Genomic DNA, 25,326 nt, shown 5'->3' with positions numbered 1-25,326 from the left:
AGTGTTTCTTTTGAGTAAATAATACTTATACCAATACTATTCATATAAAAAAAACTATGAATAGAACTTACGGCGTATCGGGACGCAATTCTGGAAGGGGTTTCCAGTAAATCCTTGTAGGCAGGTACAAGTCGGAGAGTGATTAATCGCTTGACATTGGGCGTTTACTCCACAAGTGCCAGGGCAAGGATCTCGACATTTGTTTTGCTGACATATTCTATTAGATGGACAGTCGGTATTAACCGAGCATTCAGGTCGGCATCCTTCGTAAGGGTTTCCAATATATTCTGATGCACAAACACACGAGGCAGCGTTGTTTCGTTCCTTACACACCGCATTGCTTCCGCAAGGTGACGGAGTACAGGGCTGCGGCGGTTGTTCAGTATTAACTTGCACACGACACAAAACAAATGGATCACCCATATATCCCTGAGGGCACACACAGTTCGGTGTATGACTAACAACTCTACATTCAGCCATCGTGCCACAAGCACCTATGCAAGGATCGGCGCACTTGTTATTAATACACGCTAAATTATTAGAACACTCGCTGTTACTAGAGCATTCGGGTCGACAATTTGGTGGTAATCCGATAAATTGTGGCAGACAAGAACACGACGGTGAATCATTTATAGTTTGACAAGCTGCGTTGGGCCCACACGGAGAAGGCTGGCATGGATTAACTTGAGGTGGGACTTCGAGTGCTGAAAAAGAAGAATTCCAATTATTAATAATGAAATATATATATTATTTCAGAATAAGAAGCTGAATAAATATTTTTCACCACACCAGTTGGTAAAGGCTCTCTTGATTGTTCAAAAACGGATAACAAAGTTGCATTTTATCCACATTTGTGGCAATAGTAGATTGTTAACCAAGGGATGAAAGGCACTCATTTCTGCCGAGGTAGTCCGAGGCTGAAATGATGCCTTTCACCCGAGTTAAACACTCTACTTTTCATTTCGAATACGAGGAAAGTAAAATGCATGTGTTTTTGTGACTAAGTATAACATTTTATAGTAAATATTGAGGCTACTTTCAATTAACAATTTAGGTAACAGTATCGTTATTTATGGAATGATGAGTTAAATATCAGAATGTATAACAAATCCATTTAAACCCAAATTTAATTTACTTATAGGTAAAAACTTCATTAAAATCGTGAAATGCTCTAGCTAGTGCAGAAACGTATTATTTTCTGCACACCTTTTAGAACAACAATGACCCTCTTTCAGAGCATGAGAAATGAAAAGTACTTAATCAAATAAAGTATACACATTTTGAGTTGTTTCCTTAGGTTTGTGGTTTGACCGGTTGAATTGGCTTTTAAATGGTGATTTTTAATGATAAATATTTTAATAATGTTCATTTGGATTTTTTTGTATTGTTTTTGTTTGATATGTTACAGTTAGTATTTTCCTCGCGTTGCTGTGGTGAAATTTTGTGTTTCAGACGGTGGCAAAATTTTGTCTAACCCTCGTACCTTGAAACCCTCGCAGCGCTCAAGATTCCACTTTCAAGTTTGAAATCTTTCACGTACGTGGGTATCAACATTGCCCCCTTGTAAAACAAATAACTATTTCCGTATATTTCCAAGACTGATTTCAAAAAATCTGTATATTATGTTTGAAAGGATGATCATAGTTGGTCAAAATCTAATATTATACAAATATACACACACCTTTTACTAATTTCGGTATTTTTATAGCAACTCATGCATTTGCTGTCCGAAAATAATTTAGTAAATTGAAATTGGCAATGAATTTTTGTTAAAAGTTACTTACGTCTCGGAATACACCTGGAGAATGGGTCACCCGTGAGTTCGTTTGGACAAGAACAAATGGGATTATGGTTGACAACTTCGCAATTTGCCCGTATACCACAAGCTCCGATGCATGGATTCACACATTTGTAGTTGTTACAAGCCTTGTTCAATGCGCATTCGGCGCTTGTCGTGCACTCGGGCCTGCATGTGGGAGGATTTCCAGAAAAGCCAGGCAGGCAAGAGCAAACCGCTACGTTATTTATTTCCCGACATTGACTATTCGGTCCGCAAGGACTCGGATTACATGGCATTGTAGATAATGGCGCTGTAATAAAAAAAATGTGTATATAATAATAATAATAACGTGTCATCATGTATCATTTTTAGGGCTCATTTAGACGATGCGGGAACTCGCATGTGAGTTGCATTACATTGCGGGTTTTGATCGGTCGGTTGAATTGGACGTAACGTAACCAACAGTCCGCAATGTAACTAAAATCGCATGCCAGTTCGCGCGCCGCATATTTCAGCCTTTATTCTCTAGTTCACGTAATGGTAAACTCAGATAACACTTACTTTGAATAGCATTACATGTAACGAATGAGTTTCCTGTGAAACCTGGTGGACAACTGCACATGGGTACGTGGTTGATGACTTCGCATATTGCGTTGCTACCACAGGTATCGGGGCATGGATTTACACATTTCTTGTTGACACAAATTTGGTTTCTTTGACAGTCCGTACTTATGGTACACTGTGGTCGACAGCCAATATAAGGATCTCCATTATATTCAGGTAAACATCTACAATTTCCATTATTACACTCTGCATTAGGACCACAAGGCGATGGGTTACATAAATCCGTCGGTGTAGGATCTAAAACATAACCCAAATGTAAACAATCTATGTAAATATGCATAATACCCACTTTATATCTGTAATTAGTGTTCTTTGTTGCGCAATTATTATGATAGCTATTACCTTCTTGTATAATATAGCAAGCCGTGAAAGGATCGCCTTTGAACCCATCTATACATGTGCACATAGAAATGTGATTTAAAACGGAACAACGTGAGTTTTGCCCACATGCTCCAGTGCAAGGATCTCTGCATTTTTCGTTGATGCACGCAAGAGAGCTAACGCAATCTTGATTGGTGACGCACTCTGGCCGGCAGTTGGGAGGGCTTCCAAAGTATCCTGGAGAACACGAGCAAGATGCGTGCCCGCCATTATTGCGACAAGTTGCATATATTCCACACGGTGATGGTACGCACGGGTCTCTTTCCACGACTGTCGGCTGGGTCACTAAAAGAATTCACACGTCGAGTTTATAGAATATTGAGAATAATTTAAATATTTAACTATATAACTGAACGACGGGCTTACCTGGCTTTGCATAACATCTTGTAAATGGGTCTCCAGTAAAGCCCGAAAAACAGCTACAAATTGGATTATGGTTGAATATTCTGCATTCTGCATTCTGGCCACAAGGTCCAGGACAAGGATTAACGCATTTTTTATTGATGCATGCTCTGTCTGACGCACAGTCAGAGCTTAATAAACATTCAGGTTTGCAAGAAGGCGGTTCGCCGGTGTAGTCGGGTAAACAACTACAAACAGCCTGATTATTAATCTCGCGACATTGGCTGTTTGGACCGCATGGGCTAGGGGAGCATACGTTTCTTATAGGTGTATCTTGAGCTAAAATAAGTAATACAATATTAATCAGACTATATTTAAATAAATATTGTGTATTATACTGACGAAAGATAATATAAGACACTAAATAAAAATTTTACTTACGAGAAATATTACAGATGCGTAAAGCATTACCAGTGTATCCCGCAATACAAACGCAATTAGGAGAATGATTAATGACTGAACATTCCGCATTAATTCCACATGTGCCAGGGCATGGATCTTGGCACTTGTTTCCAATACAAGCTTTATTTCCGGGACAGTCAGAATTAGACACGCATTGTGGACGACATCCTTCGTATGGGTTTCCAAAATAGCCTTCAGTGCACATACATGAGCCCACATTATTTTGTTCCTTGCATACTGCATTCGAACCGCAAGGTGAGGGCGTGCAAGGTCTTAATATTTCAGTTGGGGGTTGCAACGTGCATTGAGAGAAGGGATCACCAACATAACCTTGTGTACATACGCACATTGCTGAATGGCTAACAACTCTACATTCAGCATTCGATCCACAGGCCCCAACACATGGATCTCTGCATTTCTGATTGACACAAGCTAAGTGTGATGCACATTCGCTATTGCTTATACATTCCGGTCTACAGTAGGGCGGTTGGCCCTTGTAATTAGGCATACATGTACACGATGGACTTTCATTACCTTCCTTACAGATTGAATTCGGGCCACATGGCGATGGTTGACATGGGTTCACAAACTCCGGCGTACCTACAATAGCAATTATTAGGATTAACCATTGATAAAAATAAAAACGATATCTTAGGCAAAATAACAATAGTAAGTTTAGGTAGCAAAAAAAAACATAATTACACTTACTGAACACTAAAGTACACTGTACGAATGGGTCGCCTGAGTATGATGGTGGACATGTGCATACAGGATTGTGATTTATAACTTTGCATGTTGCTCTTAGTCCGCAAGCTCCAATGCACGGATCTACACATTTCTGTCCCATACATGCTTGGTTCTGTAAGCATTCCGCGTTTACCACACATTCAGGCCTGCAGGCTGGCGGGATGCCTAGGTAAGAAGGTAGACAAGAACAAACAGCTTGATTGTTTATTTCCCTGCATTGACTGTTTGGTCCACAGACTGCCGTACTGCATGGATTTTCTACCGATGGTGCTGTAAAATAATAAATATGATAAAGATTGATGAATATTTCTATATTAATGTGTATATGCTTTTCTGTTTAAACATTCATAACATTTTGGTGTTATAGCATCGTTCGCAGACGTTTCTGCTTGTTAAATATTAATTTAATTTTGATGTTATTCTTATTATTACCTCTCATTGGATTGCAAAGTACAAATGCATTGCCAGTGAAACCATTGTTGCAGCTGCACATGGGGATATGGTTTACAACAGTGCATATGGCATTTTGGCCACAAGCACCAACACAAGGGTCGACACATTTCCTTTGAACACATGCTTTGTTTTGGTCACAATCGGTGCTATAAACACACTCAGGGCGGCAGTTAAAGTAAGGGTCTCCATGAAATTGTGGTAAACATTGACACTGGCCGCTTAGGCACTCTGCGTTTGAACCGCAACGCACATTAGCACAAGCATCGGTGATAAGAGGTTTATCTGTAATATGTAAAGTATTTAATTTTTTGTAATAATATTTTAATATTACCACTATGGATAACTTAGCTAAATATGTTACAGCAGTTGTGTGATATATTTACCTTCCAAAGGCTTTACTCTGCAGCTCGTGAACGGATCTCCAGTGTATCCTTCAATACATGTACATATAGGAATATGATTTAGGACATTGCAAGTGGCGTAGACTCCGCAAGCTCCCGGGCAAGGATCTTGACATTTTGAGTTCATACAAGCACGATCACTTTGACAGTCCGAATGGATAGTACATTCGGGTCTACAGTTGGGAGGACTACCAATAAAGTTGACCATACACGAGCACGATGGTGAATTTTGTATGTTACGACATTCTGCATTAGGACCACAAGGTGATGGAATGCAAGGATTATCAGAAACCGGTGGTTGCACATCATCTGAAATAGACAAAGTATACAGTAACTATTATCTTAAATTAAAGAATGATTTAAATTGCCAAGGCAGCTTCTTTTTGGTACAGTTAGTAAATTATAATAAAAATGAAAAAATATGTATTAACATTAAGTTATAATGACTTACATTGGACAAAGGTGCAAATTGTAAACGGGTCTCCAGTGTAAGATGTTTTACAAGAGCATATAGGGCTATGGTTAACCACTTTGCAGTTAGCATTAACTCCACATGGCTTCGGGCATGGGTTTATGCACTTGGTGTTGACACACGCCTTATCGTGAGGGCACTCTGTACTAACAACGCATTCAGGTCGGCAATTAGGTGGCGAGCCCACATACTCCTGCAGACAGGAACATGCAGCCTGATTGTTAACAGATTTACATTGACTGTTTGGCCCGCAAGGCGATGGATAACAAACATCAACCGTTGGTGGTGACACGTGTGGTTCTAGAATATATAAAAAAGATTTGAATTTGAGTTCAGTACCACTGTTTCTATTTCATTAATCACTTAGTGCACCGGTTACTTACCCTGATAAACGCAGTACCTAAATGGATCCCCCGTGTAACTATTTATGCATGTGCATAGAGGGGAGTGATTCACCACTTGACACTCTGCATTAGTGCCGCAGGTGCCCGGGCACGGGTCAGCACATTTATTGTTTAAGCATGCTTCATTTAGTGGACAGTCAGTATTAACAACGCATTCTGGACGACAGCCTTCATACGGGTTCCCAATATAACCCTCTAAGCAGGAACATGATCCGGCACTATTTCTTTCTCTGCAAACGGCATTAACACCGCAAGGTGAAGGTGAGCAGGGAGTTGCAGGAGGCTCTATTTGAAGTGGAGTTGGTTGACATGCCACAAATGGATCTCCTGTATATCCGAACGGGCATATACAGTTAGGCGAATGACTGACCACTCTACATTCGGCATTGGAACCACAAACGCCCTCACATGGATTTTTACATTTATTATTTATGCATGACAGGTGTAGGGAACATTCTTCGCTGCTGATACACTCAGGTCGACAATATGGGACTGACCCCTGGTAACCGTCTAAGCAGGTACATGAAGGTGCTCCATTTACTTCTTTGCATAAAGAGTAAGGTCCGCATGGTGATGGTGTGCATGGATTAACGGGCTCTGGTATTTGTTCGGCTGCAATTATAAATGGCATAATGAATAATTTAAGCCTGATTTCACATGTACAACGCGTATAAGTTATGTAGTTGTCAAACATTTTTATTACTTACGTTGTTTAAAGCATCGTAAGAATGGATTCCCTGTGTAGGTTGCGGGACATGAGCAAATCGGATTGTGGTTTACAACTTTACATTCTGCATTTACACCACAGGACCCGATGCACGGATTGACACAACGCTGATTACTACAAGCTTGGTTGAGTGTACACTCAGCGCTAATGATACATTCTGGGCGACAAGAAGGAGGTGACCCTATGTTGTTCGGAGCGCACGAGCAGGCGGCTTGCCCATTTACGTTCCTGCACAGACTGTTTGGTCCACACGGTGATGGTTGACAGGGATTTGTAATAACGGGTTCTGGAATTAATCAGTTGTTTTAATTTTATCTGCTAATCGTAATGTTTTATTTTATCTGTCTAGTAAATAATCGTTAGAAAAGTTGGGATTTCTATTCTACTCACCTACAACAGGTCGACAATCTAAAAGTGCGTTTCCGGTCATCCTGTCAGGACAAGAGCACATCGGTATATGGTTAACCACGCTGCATATAGCGTTAACAGCGCAGGTGCCAGGGCAAGGATCCTTACATTTATTTTTCAAACAGGCCAAATTTTTCTCACAGTCCGAGCTCTGCACACATTCGGGCCTGCATCCCGTGTAAGCATCGCCACGGAATTCCGCGATACAACTGCATTGGCCGTTTGAGCATACTGCATTTACACCACACGGCGAAGGATTGCATGGATCATCATGCTCTGCAACATTAATTTTAATTGTAATACAAATTGTCTAAACCACAATAAGAAAGAAAATGTCTAAATGTATATAAACACTACCTTGGACGGGAATGGGATTGCATTGCGTAAAAGCATTTCCTGTGTACCCCTGGTTGCACGAACAAACCGAAAAATGATTGACAACCTGGCATACTGCGTTTAGACCGCATGAGCCAGGACATGGATCCCTACATTTCTGGTTGGTACATGCTAGGTTACTGGGACATTCTTCATTAATTGTGCACTCGGGCTTGCAGTTAGGAGGACTGCCTTCGAAATTTGGTAAACACGAGCATGAAGGAATACCATTCAAATTTCTGCACAGCGAATTGGGACCGCACGGTGAAGGTACGCATGGATCTTGCTCAGGCGTGAATACTGCCGGTGCTGAAATATAATTTAACAGTTATTACTTAATGTTACATATGCGATCATAAGATTAAAATAATGTATGGTAATATTTAATTAGGCTTTTAGGAAAGATGCTACTACTATTATAATTACTAACCTGTGAACAAGTAACATCTAGAGAATGGATCTCCTGTGTACTTGTTTTGACAAGTGCATATTGGACTGTGGTTTACAACTCTACAATCTGCGTTTTGTCCACACGGTCCCGGACAAGGTGAGTCACATTTCTGATTTCTACATGTTTTGTCAGACGGACATTCTGAATTCACTACGCACTCTGGTCTACAATTTGGAGGATAACCCCTGTATTCAGGTAAGCAAGAACACACGCTCTGGCCATTTGTTACGCGACATTGACTATTAGGCCCACATGGAGAAGGTTGACATGGAGTTGGAGGAGGTAAGTTTTCAACAGCTGAAATTATAACATTATGTTAAGAATGATAATGATACAACATAGTATAATTTATACAACAACATACCCACTTAAGTACAACGCTTGAAATATACTTACATTGTCGGACACATTGTCTGAAAGGGTCGCCAGTAAAGCCAGATGGACATGTACACAGCGGCAAGTGGTTTACAACTTGGCATTCAGCATTCGGTGCACAAGTACCCGGACATGGATCTATACATTTATTTCTAGTGCAAGCTCTGTGGCTCGGACAGTCTGTGCTTACGACACATTCGGGACGGCATCCTTCATATGGGTCACCGAAGTACCCTGTAATGCAAACACAGGCACCAGCACCTGAACGCTCTCTACATTCAGCATTGGGCCCGCACGGAGAAGGAGAACAAGGAGATAACTGAGCCACTGGTATCAAAGACTGAGGAGTACACTGCACTGCCGCGTCGCCATAATAGCCCTCTGGACATTTACATATAGAAGTGTGACTAACAACTTGACATTCTGCGTTTATTCCGCAGACATTTAAACATGGGGTTTGGCATTTTCTGTTAATGCACGCCATTTGTGGAGCGCATTCGCTGTTAGCGATACATTCAGGACGACAGTTTGGCGGTGATCCAATCAATTCGGGCATGCATTGACAAGATGGTATATTTCCACCAGTTTGCTGACATATGGAATTGGGACCACACGGTGATGGCTGGCAGGGGTTGATAGGCAATGGTGGTTGAGTCGCTAAAATTAAAAAAAATATGTTAAAAAACACGTAAACTTAACTTCAACGTACGTACTTTAAAATAAAAATGTTAACTTACGCATCGGTATGCATCTTGTGAAAGCATCACCCGTCATGGATGATGGGCAGGAACATATGGGATTGTGATTAATCACTTGACACTGAGCACCCACTCCACATGTGCCTTGACAAGGATTTATGCATTTCTGGTTGCTACAGGCCTTGTCAAGTGGGCAGTCGGAACTGGAAACGCATTCAGGCCGGCACGAAGGTGGTGCACCACGGTAACCACGTAAACATGAGCATACTGCTTGATCACTAAGTACTCTGCATTGGCTGTTGGGGCCACAGGGCGAAGGTTGGCATGGGTTCTTAGGTGGTTGCGCTATAAATAGATAGGTATGGATGTATTACATTTCTTTCTAAAAAAAATTATTGAGGAATTCAACTAAGGTACCAACTCACCTTTGACAGGATCACATTGTACAAAAGCGTTTCCTGTGGTTTGAGGTGGACATGAGCAAACCGCCATGTGAGTAACTACTTGACAAAGCGCATTTGTACCGCACGTACTAACACATGGATCGACACAACGGTTTCGGACACATGTTTTATCCATTGGGCAATCTGAGCTGATGGTACATTCAGGGCGACATCCGAAGTAAGGATCACCATTATATTCTGGTATGCAGGTACATATTCCATTATTACAAACAGCGTTAGAACCACAAGGAGAAGGATTGCACGGATCATTTGGTACAAGATCTGAAAAAAGCTTAAACTTAGATACACTTGTTTACAAAAAACGACACGTAAAGGTATTTTCTGTTCTTCATGCGGAAAAGTGTCAAGTTTCGGACGCTGAGCTAAACGAAGTTGCCGCTTTCCGGCTCCGTCGAACAGAAAAATAGCATTCACACCTCGACCAGTAAATAAGAAAGCCTCCGATCTCATGGAACTGTCGGCAGAGAAGAAGCTGAGGACACATTTCATTTCATTAGAGGAGGCATTTCTTACTTTACTGCCCTTGGTTTTTAATGTACCTACTAATGTCAACGTGACTTCACGATATATTTTATTCATTTCGATACTGTTTAGGCAACTATAATGAAATTGACCAATCGAAAGCGCGGAGCAAGTACCAGGGCCTCATGAGTTACGAGAAGGTGTCGTTGACCAACCGGCCGGCGGCGCGGGGCGCGGGGGCCGGGTCACGTACGAGTATGAAGGTATCGCGGCTGCTCGCGCATCTTAGTTGTATACTTTTGGTTTTTTTAGCTACATATATGATTCTTCTACTAGTTTTAAGTATTTTTTTTGTTGACTCGTAGAAAAAGTATTGTATACAATAGTGATATAATCAAGCTTTTCAATCTCGTACCTTCCTCATCTTCTCGTACCTTAAACACGGTACTCGACTGAAAAGCTCTCCATTATATCACGATTGTATAAAATACTATTATCTATGGGCCAATAGTTGCCTGGAAATAAATTTTCATTTCATTTCATAAATACCCACCATTTTGCACTTTGACAGAGCATTGATTGAAGGGATCACCTTCGTAATTTTCTATACAAGTACAAATTGCTAAGTGACTTTGGACTCTACAGATTGCATTTATGCCACATGAGCCTGGACAAGGATCCACGCATCTTTCGTTAATGCAAGCTTTGTCACTTGCACAATCAGAATTAAGGGTGCACTCAGGGCGACAATTCGGAGGGCTTCCAGTGTATCGTGGCAAACAAGCGCATGACGGCACGCCATTTGCATCGTGGCATTCAGAGAAAGGACCACACGGTGAAGGCGCACATGGATTACTTGGAAAAATGACATCTGCAGCTGAAATTGTAAAATGTTATTTGTAATACAGACGGCAAGATCGAAAAAATGGAGTAACTATAATACAAAACTAAGATATAAATTAATAGGCACTTACTTGGAATTTGATAGCATCGACTGAACGGGTCACCCGTATAGATTGGTTGACAGGAACAAATAGGGCTGTGATTTATAACTTTGCATTCTGTGTTAAGGCCACAAACGCCGGTGCATGGGTTGGTACATTTCTGTCGTATGCACGCTTGCTGCTGGTTACACTCAGAGCTTGTGACGCATTCTGGCCTACATGCAGGTGGTGTTCCTAAATATCCTGGATTACATGTACACACTGCTTGATCGTTGGACACTTTACATATGCTGTTCGGTCCACACGGTGACGGTACGCAAGGATTTCTTTGTATAGCCGGTGTATCTGTAATGAAACAAGTACCTATAAAGGTTTGTTTTAAGTTATTTTAAATAAATTCATAATTATAATTTATGTAATAGGGTTTAAGTACTAGTATTAAGACATGACATGTAATTTTTTTTTATCAATAAATGATCGTATCGTATAAATTAACTTTTTAAAATATATGATGATTTACCTATCTGATGAACATACCTTGGATTTTTTCATAACACTGTTGATAAGGGTTGCCAACTAAGCCGTCAATACATTCACATGTTGGCACATGATTGACAACATTACATTGCGCATTAATGCCACAATTGTTGTTGCATGGATTTTTACATTTATTTTGAATACATGCTAAGTTGGTGACACAATCTGAATTTACTACGCATTCAGGTCGACAACCTTCGTACGGATTACCAAAATACTCGGGTAGACATATGCATGCACCAGCACCTCGTTGCTCTTTACACACGGCATTAGGTCCACACGGTGAGGGTGAACATGGTAGTAGAGGAGTGTCTAGAATTCTGCATGCTATAAAAGCGTCTCCTGTAAAGCCTGGCGGACACAAACATTGCGGAGTATGACTTATCACTTGACATTCTGCACCTGTTCCACAAGAACCAGGGCAAGGATCTTTACATTTATAATTGATACAAGCCAATTGATTTGGGCATTCTGAATTAGCAATGCATTCAGGCCGACAATTTGGTGGGGAACCCATAAAATAGTCTTGGCAAGCACAGGACGGAGAACCACTGATTTCTTTACATATAGAATTAGGGCCGCACGGCGATGGTTCGCACGGATTCACATATGGCGGCGGTACCTCTGAAATAATTATGTCAAGGGTTACATATTTGGTATATTTGATAACATTATCATTTTTACTATGTGCAAGATGATTGTACGCGGAAACAAGACCATAATACATACCTTCTCTAATCACACATCTTGAAAATGGATCCCCTGTTAAACCAGAAGGGCAAGTGCAGATAGGATTATGATTTATAACCTGACATTGTGCTGAAATTCCGCAAGTTCCTTTACATGGATCAATGCAACGCTGATTAGAGCAGGCTTGGTTAAGGCTACATTCTGAACTCGTAACACATTCTGGTCTACAAGTTGGTGGCGCTCCTCGGTATCCCTGAACGCATGAGCATATAGCTTGACCATTTATACTTCTGCATTGGCTGTTGGGCCCACAAGGTGATGGGTTACATGGTTCTACAATGTCGGTGATAATCACAGGTCTGCAATCTAAGAAAGCATTCCCAGAAAATCCTTGCAAACATGTGCACATTGGTATATGATTATACACATTGCACATAGCATTACGGCCACAGGTGTTAACGCAAGGATCTACGCATTTATTTTCTACACAAGCTTTGGTCTGGGGACAATCGCTACTCATGAGACATTCTGGTCTACATCCAAAGTATGGGTCACCCTGATAATTTGCAATACATTTACAAACGCCATTGTTGCATTCTGCGTTCGGCCCGCATGGGGACGGGTTACAGGGGTTGGCATCAAAGGTATCTGTAAAGAAAAGTAATAGGTAGTTATGAAAAAACTTGATTCATGTTCTGTGCTGTTCTGGATTATTTTATAGACATTATCATTGCAAGATACGCGTATTGGGCCAGATGCTAAGCTTGCTTTTGATTGAGTAATAATTCCAAGTGACTAAAATATTGGATAATCACGGATAATGGCTATACAAAAATGAATTATGGTTTAAGAATTTATTTCTCCAAAAGAATATTACATTCACTTACATAGATAAATACAAACAAACATTATATACACTAGCTTTTTCCCGCTACTTCGTCTGCGTGGAATTAGTAATTTAGGTAGATATTTACTTTTTCCAATTTGCTTTTTGTTGGTTCCCCATACAAACTTCCACCCCCATTTTCACCCCCCTTGAAGGGTGATTTCTGGAATAAAACTACCCTCTGTCCTTCCCCGGGACTCGACCTATCTCTGTACCAAATTTCAATTAAATCGTGCACCAGCGCCGGTGCTACACCGCGCGGGTGGGACAGTTCCTATCGACAAAGTTTGTTATGCAGTTGCTGTTGATTCCTCATTCAAAATGCCATCCCCTTAAGGGATGATTTCTGAGATAAAACTTTTCCTATGTCCATCCTCGGGACTCAAACAATCTCTATACCAAATTTCATCTGAATTGGTTCAGCGGTTTAAGTGAAGAGGTAACAGACAGACAGACAGACTTTTTTTATAATATTATTTACAGAGTGCACGAATAGCATAAAATATATTCTAGGACAAAACAAAGCAACTTAATTATTTCGTATTATATTAGATAAGTAATTAGAGTACGGTGTAAGGAATAATGACATGTTTACGACTTCTTAGTCAACAAGATTTCCACTGGTACTGACGTTGCCTGTCCGCTTGTAGGTACGTCTGGAGGTCTAGAAAGGCAGGCTAAGAGGCAAGGAGTCAATAAATTTGGTATGGGTATAAATCACGCCAACAAAGTGGTAAAATAAAATATTAAAAAACCATCTGAGGCCCGCGTAGAGAAAAGTACGTGGGACAGATTTTTATGACAGTATTTTTCAATTCAGGGCTCCGTTTATGAATTATTAAACTTAGTGCCAAACAATAGGTTCAATGGAAAGCTGCCAGAAAGACTCTCACACAAATTCGATAATAACCTTTACAGTACATATGGCCCTATTTTCCCGCACTAGTGCGTAAAATAGCACTTTTCGTATGTATGTCAAAAGTTTAAAGGGCCATATTATATATGTACTGTAAAACGTTGTACGATACACGTGCGAATAGGTAATTCGCAACTCGTGTCGATTTAAAACACTCCCTTCGGTCGTGTTTTAATTTATCGCCACTCGTTTCGAAATTCCTCTTTTCCGCACTTGTATCGTAAATAACTATTTTCTACTCCCGTACTTTTATTTGTCATTTAAAGGGTCGTGCACAAACCTTTAAACCCCTATCTTATAGTTGTCAAGACAAGTCTTTAGTCTATTCCCCAAAAAAGTATTTGTGCATACACGCATTATCTTTTTGGTACTTTTACGATACTTCGTGTAATCACCATTTAAAAAATATTGTATGAAATACATGTTGCCAACCTAATTTTAATTGTCATCTCTGACAGATGAGTGAACTATAGAAATGTTTGTTTTATTTCATTCATTCTATTCCCGCCCGTACCCTCTATTTTTGAATGAAAAATATTTGTTAAATTTACAATTTTATTCCAAAGTAAGTGCTTGGTCGTAGAAAAAATGTTGTATGCAACGTTGTTTAACCGAGTCAAAAAATACTCGTGGCGTCTTTATTAACAATTTTCGGCTTCGCCTCAAATTGTTACTCACGCCACTCGCCTTTTTTGACCTCTCTTAAATAACGGTTGCATAAAATACTATTTCGGTAGTCGAAGTACCTATACTTAGTATACATACTTTGTACCTAATTATTTTTTTATAGCAGCAGCTTGACATGTTTCACTGGAGTTAAAATATTTATCTAATAATAACTCACCATCATTTTCTGGCATTAACAAACATTGAGTAAATGGATCACCAGAATATCGCTCCAAGCAACCACATTGAGCTATGTGGTTGTATACAGTGCATTCAGCGTTGAGGCCACAAGCTCCCGGACAAGGATCGCGGCATTTCTCATTCATGCACGCTAGGTTACTTGGGCACTCTGAGTTCATTGTGCATTCTGGTCTACAGTTGGGTGGATTTCCGGTATAAGTTGGTTGACATGCGCACGAGGGAGCGCCTCCAATAACACGACACTCTGCATATAAGCCACAGGGCGACGGCAGACATGGGTCGCGATTCGCAGGTGGAAGTGGTGGTTGTGATACTAAAATTAATACGGAATTATTTTAAAAGCCATTAACACTTTACCATAGGAAATTACCATATATTGCAGCCAGGTAATTCATAATAGTTATTTTCGATACAAGTGCGAAAAAGAGGAAATTCGAAACTAGTGGCGATAAATTAAAACACGACCGAAGGGAGTGTTTTAAATCGACACGAGTTGCGAATTACCTATTCGCACGTGTATCGAACAACGTTTTACAGTACATATGGCACTTTAAAGTTTCGACATACGCACGAAAAGTTCTATTTTACACACTAGTGCGGAAAAGTAGCCCCATATGTACTGTAAATATGTTTTACAGTACATATGGGGCTAATTTTCCGCACTAGTGCGTAAAATAGCACTGTTCGTGCGTATGTCGAAACTTTAAAGTGCCATATGTACTGTAAAACGTTGTTCGATACACGTGCGAATAGGTAATTCGCAACTCGTGTCGATTTAAAACACTCCCTTCGGTCGTGTTTTAATTTATCGCCACTCGTTTCGAATTTCCTCTTTTCCGCACTTGTATCGTAAATAACTATTTTCTTACATACGAGACCTACCTATTAATGGATAACATCTAGTGAACGGATTCCCTGTCAACCCTTGCTTGCATACACAGATGGGGCTATGGTTGATGACATTGCAGTTGGCATTTTCACCACACGCGGAAACACAGGGGTTGGAGCATTTTTGATTTGTGCATGCCATGTTTGATGGGCATTCGGAGCTAACGACACATTCTGGTCGACAATTTGGCGGTGAACCAACAAAGCTTGGTAAACATGAGCAAACTGCTTGTCTGTTTATATCTTTGCATTGGCTGTTGGCTCCGCATGGTGAAGGATTACAAGGTGAAACTTCTGTTGGAGGTGCTGTAACAGTCAAATTTGGTTAAATTGTCGAATACTGCAGAACCTAAATAATAAATTGTGTAATATTACTTAGCATACTTACATTCCAACACGATTGTGCAGTGGCTAAATGGGTTCCCGGTGTAACCTTGTTGGCAAGTACAGATCGGCATATGATTAGTTACTTGACAGAAACTATTCAATCCACATGTACCCGGACAGGGATCTACACACTTCATACCAGAACAAGCCCTATTGAGTGGACAATCTGAATTGACAACACACTCTGGTCGACATCCCTCATATGGATTACCGGAATAGCCATCTAAGCACTGACATGCACCAACGCCATTCTGCTCTCTGCAGCGGGCATTAGACCCACATGGACTCGGGCTACATGGCGTTAATACTTCAGTAGTGTCTGGTAGTGTCTGAAGACTACAGTATGAAAATGGATCACCGATATAACCCACTTGGCATATACACATGGGTGCATGGCTTACTACTCGGCATTCTGCATTTGCACCACAAGTACCGATACAAGGATCCACACACTTTTGATTCTGGCATGCGAGATTGTAAGCACATTCGCTGTTACTGATACATTCTGGTCGGCAATTTGGTGGAATACCTTTGAATTCAGGCATACACGCACATATAAAGCTGTTTCCCGTAATTTTGCAGACGGAATTAGGTCCACAAGGTGACGGTTCACATGGATTAACTTCAACCTCGGTTGCCACTGTAATAAGCATTATATGAATTAAAATACTTATACGTAAACTGTTTATACGACAACGGCTTCACTCACTTGCATTTTTAGTCTCTATTGGCGACATGTTGTTGTGAGCCTGAGGAAGGACCCCCGAAGGGCCCGAAACATGTCGCCAAGAGCGACTAAAAATTCAAGTGAGTGAAACCGTTGTCGTATAAACAGTTTAAAATATGTCTCACGAAAGTTTAATATCGATACTTATACGTAGTTTGCTGATAAATAAGAAGGCACAGCATACTTTATCATCACCACATTTACATCGGAATGCTTAACAAAGTAATACTCACATCGAATTGTACATCTGATGAATGGGTCGCCAGAAAATGATGGCGGGCATGTGCAAATAGGATTGTGATTGTGAACATCACAAACTGCTGCAACTCCACAAGCTCCGATACATGGATTAACGCATTTTTGATTGTTGCAAGTTTCTTTCAGAGAACATTCAGAGCTGACTACACATTCTGGTTTGCATGTTGGAGGACTTCCTCTAAAACCAGGCACGCAAGAACATATCGCTTGTCCATTTGATTGACGACATTGGCTGTTAGGTCCACATGGCGATGGATTACATGGATTTGCCGGTGCAACTGTGAAATGATAATAAGGTTTAAGGCAACGTATATAGGTACGTTTTTTTTTGCCTCAGATACTACTTGTACTCAGTATTTAAAATTTACCTAGCGTTGGTCTACATTCCATGAACGCGTTTCCACTCATACCTTTCGTGCAAGTGCACATTGGTATATGGTTAAGGACTTCGCAAACTGCATTCGTTCCGCAAGTTCCGATACACGGATTAACGCATTTGTTGTTTTGGCATGCCTTAGCAGGAGGACAGTCTGTATTATAAACACATTCTGGACGACACCCCAAATTGGGATCCCCGTGATAACCTATCACACATGAACAAATTCCATTGTTGCATAAGGTATTTGGACCGCATGGGCTCGGTTCACATGGATTGAATGGATGTGATGAAGTTACTCCTGGAAGCAATGTTTTGTCTTAATAATCAAATTCATAATATACACGAGAAAATAAATGATAAAAAATATATGAATAACTTGCATAATTAATATACTTAAAAGTACCTTGAATTGGATTTAATGTGCATTGTCTGAATGGATCTCCAGAATATCCATCTGGGCACAAGCATACTGGTACATGATTGTTAACAAAGCAATCTGCGTAGAGACCACATGAACCTTCGCAAGGATTTCGGCACTTTTCAGCTATACAAGCCTTGTCACTGGGGCAGTCAGAATTTATGACACATTCCGGCTTGCAGAATGGTGGCGAGCCGGTGTACGAAGGTAAACAAGAACACGAAGGTAAACCATTGATATTACGGCATTCTGCATAAGGACCACATGGTGACGGAATACATGGATCTGTTGGCGGGTTATTCGGTGAGTTGTCTGCGAAAAAATATACAAACAGTTATCATAACATAAATATAGGCAAGAGCATATGGAAGATAGAAATCTTCCATCACGGAAAATATATTTTTCGCGCGTAGATACTGTATGTACAATCTATGTAGGTAAGTCGAGTTTTTATTTTGTGCATAGGACTTGTTACTTACATGAAACAGCCGCACATGCCATGAATGGATTTCCAGAGTAACCGGGACGACATGAACATACTGGACTATGATTTATTACTTTGCAATCTGTATTTTGCCCACAAGGCTTCGGGCAAGGATTTACACATCTTTGATTAACACATGCTCTGTTTGTTTTACACTCCGAATTCACAACGCATTCGGGTTTACAGTTCGGAGGACTGCCTATATAGTTCGTTAAACATGAACACACAGGCTGTCCATTAACTTCCTTACAAATCGCATTAGCGCCACACGGAGATGGACTGCATTTGTCTATTGTTTGTATGTCACGATCTGTAAGCATAGTTATTGAATAATAGAAAATCCATCACACACAATAAGTAGTTTTAACATATCGGTAGAAATTCAAAAGCTTACCCGGTGTCAGAGAACACATTGAAAATGGGTTTCCTGTATAACCTGCGTTACATTGGCATACAGGTTTATGATTTGTTACATAACATTCTGAGTTATATCCGCACACTCCAGGACATGGGTCAGTACATTTGTTTTTAGAACATGCGGACGTCAAAGGACAGTCAGAGTCAGCTACGCATTCAGGTCTGCAACCTTGATATGGATCTCCGGTGTAATCATTTAGGCATGTACAAGATCCCGCATTTCCTTGTACCTTGCACTGAGCGTTCGCCCCACAAGGGGAAGGTTCACAAGGATTGAGATATTCATTCATAGAAGGAGCTGAAAATTATTATAAAATCATGAATTCACTTACCAAAAAACAGCCAGATACCGTAGAAGCACTTCCTCTGTCAGAAGCGTTAGTCGAAGCTTGTTGGGCTCGGCGTCGTTTAGTGTACTCCTTAGTCCGGCGACGGCGGCACTATCTCTAGCGGCACCATCCAAAAGCGGCCGTCACGGCAACGGCCCAAGCTTACTGTAAGTGCTAGGTTATCTCCGCGTGCTCCGTTGTCAAGCAAAGGCATTATTAATATCCTATACATATAGTTACATCGAAATGTTACGTCCCTTCTGGAAGCTGTTTTGAAATCCAATATTATTAACGGTTTCAGCTTCGCGTTCCTGCTCCGATGTTTTATTATGAATTTTAAGCGACTCTATAGTTTTGGCATTGATAAATTTGCTTATGAACCAAGCGATGGGCATGGTCAACACTCAGTCCTGAAGTCAAATCATCTATACCAATCTATAGCTTTTTACATTAGTACCTAGACCGTGTGAGGCGTGACAATTTTCTAAACACTTTAAATAAAGCACAATTTTCCAAGCATGAATTATCACGCTTTGCAAAGCAGGGGGTTACATGCGTTTTGCATCTAAACGTTTAAGGCCGAACAATCATTTAATCACCACAAAATAAACAACTATTTTTACCTTATAATCATATAAAACCCCAATATTTTATAATACAGTAATTAAAAACTCATTGTAAAATGGATGAATTTCTTTCTGTTGTCGCGCAGCCGGGTAGAAAATACAATTCCAACCCTCGGCGCAACATGACATCAGCATATAAAATTATAGAGGCGTAGTAATTCTAGATAAATAGATATTCATCTAGAAGTAAGTACTCGAGTACAAAATGTTTTCTTACCTCGTGGTGGTGTACAACCCTGGAATGGGTCTCCTTCGAGGCCAGGTTCGCAGACGCAGGAAGCACGGTGATCTACCACTGAGCAAACAGCTCTTGGGCCACATGCTTGCACGCACGGATCCTTGCATCGTTGATTCACACAAGCAAAAGCCGCTGGACATTCGGCACTGATTGTACATTCAGGTCGACAGTTTGGTGGAGTCCCAATGAACCCTGGTTGGCAACTGCAAGCCGGTGTTTCTCCTGATTTTATACATATTGAATTTGGTCCACAAGGCGAAGGTTGACATGGCTCTGGGTCTTCCGGTGGTACACTCACTATAAGAATAAATTTACAATTAGGAAAAATAACTCTATCGATAATAATAAATAACGAACATTAAAACCCGATGTAGAGTTTAAATTAATGTAATACCTGGCGCAGGATAGCAATATGTAAACGGATCGCCAGTTAACCCATCGTGGCAAGTGCAAATTGGTGAATGTGCTACGACTTGGCATCGAGCACCACGTCCACAAGCGCCATCGCAAGGGTCGCGACATCTACGGTCAATACACGCCAACTGCAACTTGCACTCTGCACTCACGAGGCACTCTGGTCGACAAGATGGTGGTGAGCCCACGTGCCCGGGACGGCACGAACATGCAGCAGCCCCATTACTACTAACACTACATTCGCTATATGGACCGCAAGGAGACGGCGAACATGGTGATTGTGGAGGTCCTAAAAGTAAAAGATATAATATACCAATGGTACCATTTACATTGAATAATGCTAATAGCTAATGCCAATTTATTTTATTTAAAATATTTAGGTACCTGGTGGTTGTCGCGTTTCTGTACAGAATGAAAACGGATCTCCAGATGTTCCGGGTGGACAAGAGCAAGATGGTATGTGATTATTGACAGAACAAACAGCACGAGTTCCACAAGCTCCAGGGCATGGATCCACGCATTTGCCTCCCTGACATGTACGAGTGGGAGAACATTCACCGTTTGTGCTGCATTCCAATCGACATCCTACGTAAGGATCTCCAAAGTATCCAGTAGGACACGTACAGATACCGGCATCACAAATTGCATTGGTTCCGCAGGGGGATGGATTGCAGAGATCCGGTGCAGGAGTTGGATTAACTGAAAAGATAGTTGATATTAAATAATATCCTTAATTATTTACTTAATCCGGCACTGATAATCCGTTTATAGCAACATCCGTATCCATAATTAAAAACTTACCAAACTCAGAGCACTGTATAAACGGATCTCCAGAAAAGCCTGATGGACAACTACATATTGGTATGTGATCGTGAACTCTGCATTCGGCTCTAAATCCACAGGAACCATCACATGGATTAGTGCATTTTTCAGCGATGCATGCCTGGTGTGAAGGGCAGTCAGTATTTACTAGACATTCTGGTCGGCAGTTAGGTGGACCGCCTATATATCCTTGTAAGCAGGAGCAGGATGGGTTACCATTAAGTACACGACATTCACTATAAGGTCCACACGGATTTGGATAACACGGCTGTGTTGGTGGAGGTGGTTGGTCTTCAATGGGTTCTACACATCTAATGAATGCGTCTCCAGTAGTTCCTGCTGGACAGCTGCATAAAGGACTGTGATTGATGACTTGACAGTGTGCACCTAGACCGCAAGTGCCTCGGCATGGATCAGCACATTTTAACTTATGGCAAGCACGATCTGATGGACATTCACTGCTTACTGTGCATTCAGGCCGACAATCTGGCGGTGCACCCCTATAATCTGGAAGACATTCGCAAGAAGCTAGACCACCGTTTTCTCTACAAATACTGTTGGGACCGCATGGTGATGGCTGGCACGGTCTAATTGGGCCTTCTTCAGTCTTCGCACACTGTTCGAATGGATTTCCGGAATAGCCCTTAACACACGCACAAGATGGAACGTGGTTTATGACAGTGCATTCGGCGTTAGAGCCACAAATTCCGGGACAAGGGTCTGCACATTTGTTTCGAATACACGCCTTATCCGCTGAACAGTCTGAACTCAAAACGCATTCTGGACGACATCCTTCGTATGGATTGCCAAAATAACCTTCTAAGCATGAGCAAGCTCCAGCGCCATCACGTTGAGTACATACAGCATTAGCTCCGCATGGAGAAGGGTCGCACGGCTGACGTTCAGTTTCTAAAATGAAAATTTCATTTTCTTAAATGTACAGAACAACAAATAATTATATGGGGTACAGTGTAAAAGCTGAAAATTGCTGTCAGAATTAGAATTTATTTGTTTAACATAGGTAATATACAGGTGGTACTTTTAAACACATTTCGATCACCATGTTTTGCGGATGTACAAATTGTACATGTACAAATTAAATGTCATGCATGCCTAACCTAAAATAATAACATGTTGCATGCATGTATTCATTGACATTAATAATTAACAATATTAAACAGATTAGGTACTGATAAACGTAAAAAAATATCGTAAATGTACAAGGAACCCTTTAATTATAACCCTTTAATAAAATCATGATTTGATCTTAGTTAAATTACCGAAATCATATAAAAAATACACTAATGAAACGGAAATAACTATACTATACTAACCTTTTTCGGGAACACATTGTAGGAAAGGGTTGCCAGTAAATTTCTCTTTACAGCTGCACGAAACAGTGTGGCTGACAACATTGCATTCAGCGTTCAATCCACACGAGCCTGGGCATGGATCTATACACTTGTTACGAACACAAGCTTGATTCGAAGGACAGTCCGGATTGATAACACATTCTGGCCTGCAATTCGGTGGCTGTCCGATATAGTTATCAATGCATTTACAGTTAGGTTTTCCATTTCTGTCCATACATAAAGCATTTGGTCCACACGGTGAAGGGTGGCATACATCAATTTGATCAGACGGCGGAATTATAATTTCGTAGCAGCCCTTAAATGGGTCCCCAGTTTGACCAGGGTTACAACTACATATTGGGCTGTGATTTATGACCTCACACCTAGCGGCATGACCACAAGAATTAATACAAGGATTTATACATTTTTGATTAACGCATGCCTTAGTAGAAGCGCACTCTGAGCTAATAATGCATTCCGGTCGGCATGATGGTGGAGATCCTTGGAATCCTTCAATACACGCACAAACAGCTGTATTATCTACATTTCGACAAATGCTATTGGGTCCACATGGGGAAGGATGACATGGATCTTTTTTATCTGTAATAATTTCAACTGGACGACATTGAGTAAATGGATTACCGGTGAAGTCAGACATGCAAGAGCAAGACGGAATATGATTAATAACGTCACATTTCGCATTTTGACCACACACTCCGGGGCATGGATCTCGACATTTATTTCTGAAGCAGGCTTTGTCTCTTGGACATTCTTGACTACCAGTACATTCTGGTCTGCATGATTCGTAAGGATTGCCACTGTATTCTGGTAAACATGTACAAAAGCCATTATTACACTGAGCATTTGGACCACAAGGCGAAGGGTTACATGGGTCTAATGGTGTAGGGGTCGTAGGTTCTGAAAGACAATTTATTGTTTTTAGAGACCATTCGTAATTAATATAATGAGACAGTCATACATTTTACAGTCATAAGACTACAAACCTTCGAGAATTGGCAAACATCTTGAGAAAGGATCGCCTGTAAATCTATCATTGCAAACACACACCGCTACATGATTTAGAACATGGCAGTTTGCATCTACTCCGCAGGATCCTGGACATGGGTCTTCACATTTTTGTCGCACGCAAGCTAGCTCGGCCGGACATTCAGAATTAATTGTACATTCAGGGCGGCAATTCGGTGGTGATCCAACATATCCGGGTAAGCACGAACAGGCTGGTCCACTAGCCAACAATTGGCAGCGAGAATGAGGACCACAAGGTGAAGGGGTACAAGATGGTGGCCGTTCGGTGGTCGAAACGATTTCTAGAATAAATGTAGGTATATTAATAATGTAAGAGTAGACAAGTCGAGTTTAATTTATTTGACAAATTGACTGTAAAACAATCGGGTTTGGTTAAATAATTTAAAAATGAAAAGCCTATATAACTAAATCAAAGAAAGTCACCATTATAATAATTTGTAAAGCTACCATTATATATGTATTTTTAGAAATAATCATCATCAAAACAAACATTGACACTTACGATAACATTGTGTAAATGGATCCCCAGTCATTCCTGCTGGACATGTGCAAATAGGATTGTGATTTTTAACTTGACAATGGGCTCTTAATCCGCAAGTATTGGGACAAGGGTCATCACATTTCTGGTTGATGCAAGCTTTAGAGGTATCACATTCACTATTCACAACACACTCCGGTTTGCATGACGGGGGTGATCCCACGTAGCTTGGAAGACATGAACATACTGCTTGCATATTGACTTGTCTACATTGGCTGTTAGGTCCACATGGTGAAGGCTCGCATGGGTTTTGTGTTGGAGGAGCTAAAATAAATGAAACGATATTTATAAAGATAAGACAGCCTTCTGGCAGTCGAAAAACAGTAATATTGTTCAGATTTTAATCTTATGTATACTTTTAACTAGTTTACCAAATCTGCTAAGTTTATTATTAAAATAAATTACTTACGAGTATATGTCAACTCTTTGCACTGGTAAAACGGATCACCAGAGAAGCCTTTTGGACAAGTACAGATTGGAACGTGGTTTTCGACTAAGCACTGAGCCATTTGTCCGCATGTTCCAGGACAAGGATCTATGCACTTGAACCGTGTGCATGCCAGCTGTGGCGCACAATCATCATTGACCTCACATTCCCTGCGGCAGCCACTGGGGCTATATGGATCTCCGTCGTAACCTGACGAGCAAACGCAAGCACCAGCCCCGTTGTGCTCCCGACATTCCGCATTTGGTCCGCAAGGTGACGGCGTGCATGGACTCGATGTTGGAGTCATCTCAGTAGCTAAAATTTAATTTAATTTAAATATGATCGCTCGCAGTTGAATATGCATTATAAACACTACTAACATACTTACATGATATCACAACTTGTATGCAATTTCTTGACGCATCTCCTGTAAAACCTTGTTGACAACTGCATATCGGTCTATGATTAACAGTCAAACAGAGAGCATTCTGACCGCATGCACCTTGGCAAGGGTCTTTACATCGTTCATTAACACAGGCTGTATTGCTAGGACATTCAGCGTCAATAGTACATTCGGGACGACAGTTTGGCACTCTTCCTATGTAATTTGGCATACACGAGCATGCTGCTTGATCTCCAATTATCCGGCATTCGGAGTTCGGTCCACACGGAGTTGGTTCACATGGATTTGAAGGTACTTTCTCTAAAA

The 25,326-nt window shown here is 40.8% G+C and overlaps 1 protein-coding gene across 1 annotated transcript in view; it reads right to left on the bottom strand.

Moving 5' to 3' along the window:
- Positions 1-25,326, bottom strand: part of LOC134648848 (uncharacterized) — a 146,467-nt gene that overhangs the window by 36,080 nt on the left and 85,061 nt on the right. The window contains exons 47-85 of the mRNA XM_063503429.1: positions 25,006-25,320; positions 24,600-24,932; positions 24,155-24,454; positions 23,610-23,933; positions 22,588-23,523; positions 21,233-22,162; positions 20,816-21,130; positions 20,412-20,720; positions 19,997-20,314; positions 18,802-19,122; positions 18,403-18,717; positions 17,909-18,235; positions 17,495-17,803; positions 17,102-17,404; positions 16,143-16,781; positions 15,749-16,060; positions 14,844-15,179; positions 12,237-12,845; positions 11,508-12,131; positions 11,001-11,315; positions 10,580-10,903; positions 9,526-9,825; positions 9,140-9,445; positions 8,424-9,059; positions 8,007-8,324; positions 7,559-7,885; positions 7,184-7,477; positions 6,774-7,079; positions 6,046-6,678; positions 5,642-5,962; positions 5,173-5,499; positions 4,769-5,071; positions 4,298-4,606; positions 3,569-4,189; positions 3,141-3,466; positions 2,747-3,062; positions 2,342-2,641; positions 1,785-2,090; positions 72-704 (exon numbers count right to left, since the gene is read on the bottom strand). Coding sequence (XP_063359499.1) covers positions 72-704; positions 1,785-2,090; positions 2,342-2,641; positions 2,747-3,062; positions 3,141-3,466; positions 3,569-4,189; positions 4,298-4,606; positions 4,769-5,071; positions 5,173-5,499; positions 5,642-5,962; positions 6,046-6,678; positions 6,774-7,079; positions 7,184-7,477; positions 7,559-7,885; positions 8,007-8,324; positions 8,424-9,059; positions 9,140-9,445; positions 9,526-9,825; positions 10,580-10,903; positions 11,001-11,315; positions 11,508-12,131; positions 12,237-12,845; positions 14,844-15,179; positions 15,749-16,060; positions 16,143-16,781; positions 17,102-17,404; positions 17,495-17,803; positions 17,909-18,235; positions 18,403-18,717; positions 18,802-19,122; positions 19,997-20,314; positions 20,412-20,720; positions 20,816-21,130; positions 21,233-22,162; positions 22,588-23,523; positions 23,610-23,933; positions 24,155-24,454; positions 24,600-24,932; positions 25,006-25,320 — 15,696 coding nt within the window. The remainder of the gene's footprint in view (positions 1-71; positions 705-1,784; positions 2,091-2,341; positions 2,642-2,746; positions 3,063-3,140; positions 3,467-3,568; positions 4,190-4,297; positions 4,607-4,768; positions 5,072-5,172; positions 5,500-5,641; positions 5,963-6,045; positions 6,679-6,773; positions 7,080-7,183; positions 7,478-7,558; positions 7,886-8,006; positions 8,325-8,423; positions 9,060-9,139; positions 9,446-9,525; positions 9,826-10,579; positions 10,904-11,000; positions 11,316-11,507; positions 12,132-12,236; positions 12,846-14,843; positions 15,180-15,748; positions 16,061-16,142; positions 16,782-17,101; positions 17,405-17,494; positions 17,804-17,908; positions 18,236-18,402; positions 18,718-18,801; positions 19,123-19,996; positions 20,315-20,411; positions 20,721-20,815; positions 21,131-21,232; positions 22,163-22,587; positions 23,524-23,609; positions 23,934-24,154; positions 24,455-24,599; positions 24,933-25,005; positions 25,321-25,326) is intronic.

Source organism: Cydia amplana, chromosome 6, assembly GCF_948474715.1.
Source record: "Cydia amplana chromosome 6, ilCydAmpl1.1, whole genome shotgun sequence".
In the NCBI taxonomy this organism is placed as follows: domain Eukaryota; kingdom Metazoa; phylum Arthropoda; class Insecta; order Lepidoptera; family Tortricidae; genus Cydia; species Cydia amplana.
The sequence above is the reverse complement of the archived record's forward strand: the minus strand, read 5'-3'. Positions and strand labels throughout refer to the sequence as shown.